We start from the raw sequence: 9,407 nt of genomic DNA, 5'->3' as shown, positions 1-9,407 counted from the left end.
CAACCCATCGATCTTGCCTTTCACAGTCTTTATCTTCTTATTAAATGATCTTGAAAAGCCTGTGGGAACCTTCAGCTCATGTAATACCTCTAAAAACATTTTTTTTTCTTCTGATTTTGACATATGATAAATGGCATTGGGGAGTACAAATTTGCTCGGATTACCAGCTTTAGGTACAGGATGCAATTCTTTTCTAATGTTGAAGTGCTGCAAATCTCTCCGAGCTTGGAGGTTGTCTTTTGATTTTCCATCTTTACAAAGAAGCAAGTTAAGTATGTGCTCAGATACTCCCTTCTCAATGTGCATCACGTCCAGATTGTGACGCACGGTATTTGTCTCCCAATAGGGCAATTCAAAGAAAATACTTTTTTTGTTCCATCCTTGTGGTCTTTCCTGTCTTTCATTTACTTTTTCGAAAGTTATATTTCCGTAAACATTCCACTGAGCAAGTATGTTCTTTCCGGATAGGGGGACTGGAGCCTTTCTATGCTCTGTAGTACCATCAAAGTGAACAGCATCATCCCTATAAGGATGATCTTCTTCCAACATACGTCGATGACCGCAATAACAGATTTTTTTGCTAAAGGACAACTATGTCGATGATGTATCGGCATGGCAGTAAGGACATGCTTTATAACCGTGTACAGAATAACCTGATAGCATTCCATATGTAGGAAAGTCATTAATTGTCCACATTAAGGCTGCACGCATTGTGAATGTTTCCCCTTTGTCTGCATCATATGTCTCTACACCATCAACGAATAAAGATTGTAGCTCATCGATGAGAGGTCGAAGGTAGACGTCGATATTGTTGCCCGGTGAACTCGACCCATCAATAAGAAGAGGCATCAAAAAGTATGATTGATTCATCGCTAACCACAGTGAAAGATTATATATCATCATTATAATAGGCCATGAACTGTGCGGATTGCTATTAAAACTAAAGGGGCAAAAACCATCGCTAGCTAATCCAAGCCTAATATTACGAGGATCTTGACTAAATATTGTGTGCAACTTGTCGAAATCCTTCCATGCTGGCGAATCTCTTGGATGACTCATTTTACCATGTTCACTTGGAATAGCACGGTCATGCCAAGTCATTGCCACCGCTGTCTTCTTACACTTGTAGAGCCTCTGCAGCCTCTGTATCACAGGAAAGTATCGTACCACCTTGACCGGTATGTCATTCTTGTTAGCATGTGCTTTCTTCTTATATCTAGAAACTCCACAGTTGGGGGCACTCTTTCATTTTAGAATTTTCTTTCCAGAACAGTACACAATCATTAGGACATGCATGAATCTTCTCACAATTCAAACCCAGATCTGACATTATCCTTTTAGCTTCATGCCAGCTCTGAGGCACATTGTTCCCCAGAGGCATAGAATCTTTCAGGAATTTTAGAAGCATCGTAAATGACTTGTTGCTCCATTTATTTAGGCATTTAATCTGGAAAAGTTGAACGAACCATGATAGTGTGGAATATTTTGTATTCTCATAAATTGGTCTTTTGGCATCTTTCATGTACTTCTCATACTCATCTACATGTTCTTGTCTGGAAGGATGATCATCTTCAGCAAGATCGGAGTCACCAAAAGCAACTTCTATCATTTCCTCCATCTCCTCTTCTGGAAATAAATTTTCTTCATTGTCTTCTTCTTCATTATCGGCAATATTAGGAGCTATGATTTCTCCGTGATATACCCAAATTGTATAATCCTTAATAAAACCATGCTTAACAATGTGAAGTTCTACATCTTCCTCCTTACGATGCAGCCTATTCCCACAATGACTGCACGGACAAAGAATCATCCCATATTGGATCCTATCGTGTTCACGCACAAAATTTATGAAAGAGGCCACTCCTTCAATGAATTCAGGCTTTGTGCGTTTTTCACGATTCACATACATCCAATCCTTAACTCTGATATAGTCACGTGTCATACCAACCTAAATTAGTCAAAGTTAGCGATAAAATTTCTTAGAAAGTAAATTCAGCACATTAAAAATGTGACACGATCAAAATAAAGATAAACAAGTTTCAAATAAGTAAATTGTAAAATTTAGCTTAACAAAACTTTGCAAAGCACAAAGACCAGGTTAATTTAATTTACAATGGATTGCAACCGGTAAATATCATTCATAAAATGCAATACCAATTCATAATGACTAAATATGTAAAACTGACAATTCTCTGTTCTTTACCTCAAATGAAGTGCAAAAAGTGGAGTTGCATTCTCTGTTCTTACCTCAGATGTTACCCAGGATACTGACTGTAGTAACTAGTAAGTGACTTCCTTTAGAAAAGATTTGATCTTTTTCCCTTTCTTTTGGAATCTAAAGGAAATAAAGTTGGCTTCTATAAAACTGAACCCTAAACCCCGTGTCTACGCCCAAATCATCTGTTTCAGTTCGTTGCAGTCCAGATTTTAACCCTAATTTCAACAATAATTAGGAAATCACTCAAATTACGACTTTACTAAAGCCAGACCAAGATCAAAAAATCAAAATCGATACATCAAACCATTTTTCTCTAATTTAAAGTAACAGATCTGTTGAAAAAAAAATAGAATACAACCCATTTTCTATCTAAACATTTAAAACCCATATCAGAAATCAAAATATCAGACAATAGTTACATGCAAAAATAAATCATAGGTTTTGGAAAAAATCGAAGGAGTTACCAGAAAAATCGAAGGAGTTACCAGAAAAATCGAAGGAGTTACAGAGAGGTTGGCCGTTGGCGGCGATGCCGCGGGAGCGGAGGTGTGGCTAGTGGCGACGGCGAAAATCCCCGTCGTCGCATGATCGTGGGCCCCGTAGGCGTACTCAACTCCATGAACTGCACCAAAACCCTAGATCCCGATAACAAACCCTGATTTTTTGACGAGAGAGAGAGAGAGAGAGAGAGAGAGAGAGAGAGAGAAGGGGAGGGAGACAGAGATCAAACGGGGGTTTGGGGGGGATTTTTTTCGTTTTTTCTTTTTTTCGCGAAAAAGAATGGGGGGAAATTTTCCTCCGTTGGCTTTTTTGACAAATACACTTTGCCCCAACGGTTTAACCCGTTAGGGCTGATAAATCTAGCCCCAACGGTTGTATACACCCGTTGGGGCTGGCCATCTTTTTACTAGTGTGAGGGAGGTGCCTAGAAGACATCAGATCACCTAAATAACAACAGGAGAGTACAGTCTCCACCCACTGTTCAGTTTGCACCCAGAATTTATTCAAGAAATTTAAGAATGGGAGGCAATATTCGGGTGCTTATTGTCTATAATATGAAGGACAACACGTCGACACACCTGGACATGCATGACATGCATTTTCATTCTTGTCCAACATTTTCAAGTCCAATATTTACAAAAGTGGAACCCATGATTTCACCTTATACTGACCAGCAACCTGAGACACGTATCTGCATACAACTAGTTACATTATATTCGTAACAAATATGCATTTATAGTTGTGCTGTCCTAATTAACTAACATGTCTTACCCCTCAACCCAATCTTGGAGTAACACAGTTCATGTTCGCATCTATGGTTAATACGTATCATGATTTGCAATTTTAACTCGACGAAACCTAATTAGAACTTTACCCGAAGTTAAGTGGTTTTAGGAAAAGCCTTACTAAGTATTGGACAAAATCAGGTCAAACCCATATCTTTAAACGCATGTTAATAAAGAATAAATCTCAAACTCTCATCTCTCAACAAAAAAACCCCTTGAATAAATAAAGAAATGAAGCAAATTAAGAAGCCCATTGGAAAATCAATTGCCAAATTATCCAAAAACCCAAAGCTAAAAAGAAGAAGAAATGACAAAGCCCAAAAGCCCAAGAGCCCAAGTCCAAGAACAAGAGAAAAGCTCGGACAGTAACAGGAGAGGACTGGGTATCGATGCCAGCATCGATACCCGTATCGATGCTGGTATCGATACCCCTATCGATGCTGGTATTGTTACTGACGTACAGTTTGTTATGAATTAAGAGTTAAAATTTGTTGTTTTTGGATAAGATTTCAATCCAATGACTCTCATTCACTGATGTTTACTATAAATAGGGGTAGAGAGTGAGGAATTAGAGGTGTGAAAACTTTTGTAACTCCACTTGGAGAGGAGGACTACTCTTAATTGAGAAGGCCTTACAAGTTTGTAACTTTTGTTACAATTAATAAATATAATTTTTTCTCCACTTCAAATCATTTTCTCTTTGTTGGATGATGATGATGGAGATGAAGAAAAGTTTGAAGGTTTGCTTTTCTTTTATTTTTCTATTTTATTTCTTTTTAGTAATTTCTTTATTATTGCTTATTAGTTAGATTTATATTCATGCTTGTAGTGTAGATTTATTTTCTTGTCTTTTTATTTCTTTTTGCACTTTAATTTGTAGAGTAGATTTATTTTCTTGTATTTAATTTTTGCAATTTATTTTGTAGTTTAGATTTTAATTCTTTGTAGTTAGATTTATTTCTTGTTCATAGTTTAGATTTTTTTTTCTTTTTCTTTTTGTAATTAGTTATTTTTCTTCTTGCTTTTATTTCTTAAGATATGAAATAAATTCTTGTAGGAATCTTAGAATTGCATGAAACTAGTCTAATTTTTTTTATATTGTATGAATTATTCTCTTTCACTTAAAATATTCATGTCTAGGATAATAAACTAGAAAAATAATTGGTAGAAGAAGAATTTGATAATCTATACTTATCTTAAATGGTTTGATAGGTTATGCTTATGAATTCTAGGATTACTATCTTGTTGTTGTTCTTATCATGAATAATAATTTTGACTTAGATGATAATTTGATAGGTTATACTTTCCTTAAATGGTTTGATAGTCTATGCTTAATAAATCTAAGTTGAAATATGATAAAAAGATAATAGTTTGTATTTTGTAATTGAGATTATCTAGTGGATTAAATTATAGATTTCTCATATCTTTAATTGAATCCTCCATCTTGACTTTCTTGAATATTCTTTTCATTCTTGATTTTATTTCTTGATTTTATTCATTCTTCTTTCTTTCCTTGTGATTTTATTTATTCTTTGATTCTTTCTTCTCTCCTCTAAAATTCAATTTATTGTCTCTTGCATATATTCATAACAATCACTCATCACAATCACACTTATTCTGTAATCCTATTTTTGTCACGCACAAAACATAAGAACCAATTCTAATAATCTCTTAAAATCACCTTCCTCGTGGGATCGATATTTTATACTATAACTTGATCAATTGTGCACTTGCAATTTTGGTACATAATTATGCCGCATTACAACATTTATAAATGTATCTCTCTACACTTTTGAAACCCTTGTATATGAGTTAACAACATTTACAAAAATGCTAGTATCGCAAGCGTGCATATTAGATCCCGACATTCTTTTGCAAATGCTGGTACCATGCCAATTTTGCAAATGCTAGTACCATGCTAACGTTTGCAAACGCTGGCATTCGCCAGCATTTTCTACCAAGCGCTGGCATTTGCTAGCATTTTCTAGCAAACGCTGGCATTTGGTGCCAACATTTGCATCAAAAGCGTTGACAAAGCCATGTTGGTACTGTATTAACCACCCTGTACAATTATGATAATATGTACTCCAAACATTGTAATAGTTTACAAAATAAAAATTTTCTCATTTCACATTTAATACACAACTATTATGTCCCATACAAATATCTCAGTTCTCCCAACTAAACATCAAATTACACATGGATACAAAATCAAACTAGTATTCCTCTCAAATTCCATGTCCCATACAAATATCTCAGTTTCTCCCTACTAAACATCAAATGGCATATGTATACAAAATCGAGCTAATATTCCTATAAAATTCATTGAACAGCTCATCACATCTTTTGCTCTCATCCCTCACATGAGCTCTTTGCTCCTCCCTGTGCTACCTTCTCTTTAACTTTTCTACCTGCAAAATCAAACACAAATAGAATTATAAATTGTAAATCCACCAAAAAGATAGCCTACTATCCAAGTGTTTTTAAAACTAGGCATGCTGGTAATAGTATATAATCTAAACACCGCATTTCAACTCAAAAAGGTTGCAACTTCGGCTCATATCTAAATTTACTTCGTTGACTGTATGGGACTCCAAATTGTTATTACAAGTTGCAACTGTACTTAGCAATTACAATAAAACAAATAACTTCAACTAATCTAAAATGCTCACAGTTTCATGCAACTACGATATGAAACTTGGGACCCTAGTTCAAACCGACCACCTAGAGATCATCCAGAATAATGATACTACCATAACAAAGAAAAGGGATCAAGCTTGGGCCCAAATGTATTAAAACTATGTATGGAACAAGAAATGGGACTAAGCTGATCCAAGAGTCTATTTGCAATGAAAGATTTATTAAGATATTTAGGATGAAAATGAGATGGTCCCAAGCATCAGTAACTTGTCACAAAACAACCACATGTGTGCCCATATCTTGAGGTGAAAAATGCCCTGCTAACTTTTCCTGCATCACAAAAAATAAAATGCAAATTATTTCACCCTTCACTTGTGAATTACATACTACTGTAGTCTCAAAAAATGACAATCAACCAAGATAAATGACTTCAAGCTACAATAGGAACTAGATATAATTCTGAATCCTAGGTACACAGCTGCAAACATACAAAAAACTGACCAGCTTGTAGATGTCAGTGCCCCAATATCGGTTGATACTCTCCATGTCCACTAGAGGTGCTTAGAACCTATTAATACAGAAAATAAAATATTAAAACTCATAAGTTAAACTGTTGATAAATGCTCCATAATAATTGCCTAACAAATCAATACCTAATATAACCCACTTTCAGTTTTCAATCTAAATGATAGGCTCAAGTCTTTCCTAGAGAAAATCAAAGTCTACTTCAGAAACGATAACATAAGCTTAAATTGAATAGATTAAGTAGGGTACCTGTTTATTTCCAAAAATATCATTGTTACTAATATTGGAGTTCTCAACCTCATTACTCCATATTCTTGTCCAAAACTCCATTTGATTTTGCATTTGCTTCATTTGTCTCATTTCTTGTTGACATCCAACTTGCACTTGGGCCATTTCTTGTTGATAAACAGCTCGCATTTGCGCCATTTGTTGTTGATAATTGTTCTCCATTTGTAAAATTATATCTTACATTTTCATTAAGTCAGTTGACACATCAACAGATTGAGACCAACCACGACCTTTTTTTTTTGCAATTTTCCTCTTACTCCTTTCAATTTTGAAGGTGGGCATCGAAACCCATGGCCCCTACTATGGCCATTATTGTCTTCTCCTCTTAACTCAAAGTCCACAAGGGTTTCCAAATCAAGAGTGTCCTCTGACAAGATTCGAGTCCCGATTTTTGCTTGTATTTTATCCATAGCATGATCCTGCAGGAGTTGCTAAGCATCAGCATGTGGTAATAAAACATGTTAGCTAGATGGATGAACATATATATAAATGTTAATAAACATTCGATTAACAAATCCTAGAACTACACTTTACCACAAACCCTTTGGTTTATCATCCACATAAGTGCCATCTTTGCGCATATGACTGATCTTGAAGAATTCTATATCTCCAATTTTTCTTTTCTTCTTCTGTTCCTACCCATATTGTAGCAATAAGAAACAAACGATATGAGTTCAAAGATTATAAAGTAATATTAGGTTGCATCTTACTTTCTCATCCCTCTTTCAAGCAAAACTCTTGGATCCAGTACTGTGAACATGTATCTTACCTTTAACCGCATCCTGACCCTCAGAAGATTTTAGCTGCATAAAAGAATAGTTACCATCTTTGTGCCCTAATGAGTACTTGTGTTACTACTTCCCAAGTACCTGATGCCACCCCTCTATGATTGAGCTAGTCTTTCTTGATATTTGGCCTCTAGTATAAATATAATATGTTCCATTTATTTCAGATTCTATGGCATACATCTAAATTTAAATATAAATATGTTGAGATTTGCATAATAGGAAAAGGAAAATACCTCTGCTTCAAAAAATTGTCAGTGTTCATTTGTCTAATATGTATTGACATTATTAAATTTCCAGCAATTTATAAAGTTTTTACACATTCTAAGCATTTAGAATGAACTGATTTCTATCTAAGATTGGTATTCATATATTATGCTCGATATGTCGTATTTATATATGGGACATACAATAAACAATTCTATATATGTATCTACCGTGTGTGTACACCGTAGTCAGAAACTTTATATAACACAGCCAGAAACTATAACACACAGTCATCAGTCATGATATTTGGAACATCTCATACATGTCTGAAATTGAAAAACTACAAAAAAAATCTGAAAGCTAATGAAAATTCTGCTTTGCCTCAAGATGCGTGCCAAATAATGGTTTTCTAACACTGAAAGGAACAAGTACCCATCCTAAGTTGGAAAACATTTAGCTAAAGAAAATAGATAACAATATGATCTTGCAAATCAGAAAATTTGATGTACAAAAAAAGATTAGCCAAAACCAACAACTTTAAACATAAGATTCAGTATAATGTTAATGCATTATGACTACAAAGTACAAACTTGAGAGAAACGAAATGAAATCGAAGGGGTCTTAGCCTAGCAACTGAGCATTTTAAGGGACAAATCTAGCCTACTGGATGTAGGATTAGAGCAATAAAGTTCTGAATAAACAAAGCATTGCATATATACCTTGCCCTCTGAAGAATACCAGTAATTAACAAGCTTTAACCAGTCGGCACGTTAAATCCCTGGAGGCACATTATGGTCTACTTCTTGACGTGATGGATTCCCCTTGAAAGCTTTTATTTTCAATTCGGCTTTATGATCGCTCCATTTGCAACCAATTTGTTGAAGCACCATATCATCAACGTCGTTAGTTTCTGGAATTGTCAAATTTGTTCTAAAACACAAGATTCAAAAATAAAGAACAATAACTAACAAGTTTGACAAGTGTTGAATTCTAAATTGGCACAAATTTACAACTTTAAAAACATGTAACGAATTGTTACCCAAACTATGGCAAGAGGGTCAGACTTGAATTGGGCAAGAGCTTTGTTATTCCATGTGTGATCCCCCATTGGACACTTTTGTTTCTTTCTAGCCAAATCACTGCAAAACCTATTGAATATGCCTCCCCCCTCTTAATTGGCTGCTTTTAAGAGTTTCTTTTCAAAAAACATGGCACCATCCTTTATCTTTCCCATCTTCTACATAAAAGACTTGTCTCACTTGAAAAGAGAGGACAACATCATAAGCATCAACACCTTCCCACGATTGTTTTAACTCTGCTATCAAAGGTTGCAAACAAACATTAATATCATTTCCTGGGCTCTTTTGGCCTGGAATTATCATTGACATTATGAGAGATGACTGTTTCATACACAACTATGGAGGCAAATTATAAGGGAACAATATCACTGGCCAAATA

At 35.0% G+C, this 9,407-nt stretch overlaps 1 protein-coding gene and 1 long non-coding RNA gene across 8 annotated transcripts; both read right to left on the bottom strand.

Moving 5' to 3' along the window:
• LOC109846247 lies at positions 592-1,942 on the bottom strand. Its single transcript, XM_020415469.1, has 2 exons — positions 1,329-1,942; positions 592-1,216 (listed from the first exon to the last, which is right to left on the bottom strand). The coding sequence occupies exons 1-2, from the start codon at positions 1,940-1,942 to the stop codon at positions 592-594; spliced, it is 1,239 nt and encodes a 412-aa protein (XP_020271058.1).
• LOC109846391 lies at positions 5,608-9,123 on the bottom strand. Of its 7 annotated transcripts, none has more exons than XR_002248487.1 (7): positions 8,989-9,123; positions 8,669-8,879; positions 7,492-7,760; positions 6,919-7,376; positions 6,646-6,712; positions 6,412-6,474; positions 5,608-5,915 (listed from the first exon to the last, which is right to left on the bottom strand). It is a non-coding gene; the product is annotated as an uncharacterized LOC109846391 (long non-coding RNA). The 7 variants fall into 7 exon arrangements; XR_002248485.1 differs by having other exon boundaries at positions 5,608-6,474; positions 7,492-7,592; positions 7,668-7,760; XR_002248481.1 differs by having other exon boundaries at positions 5,608-6,474.

The sequence above is a fragment of the Asparagus officinalis genome, chromosome 6 (genome assembly GCF_001876935.1).
Source record: "Asparagus officinalis chromosome 6, Aspof.V1, whole genome shotgun sequence".
Taxonomy (NCBI): domain Eukaryota; kingdom Viridiplantae; phylum Streptophyta; class Magnoliopsida; order Asparagales; family Asparagaceae; genus Asparagus; species Asparagus officinalis.
Note: the sequence above shows the minus strand (reverse complement) of the source record. Positions and strands in the feature narration are given on the sequence as shown.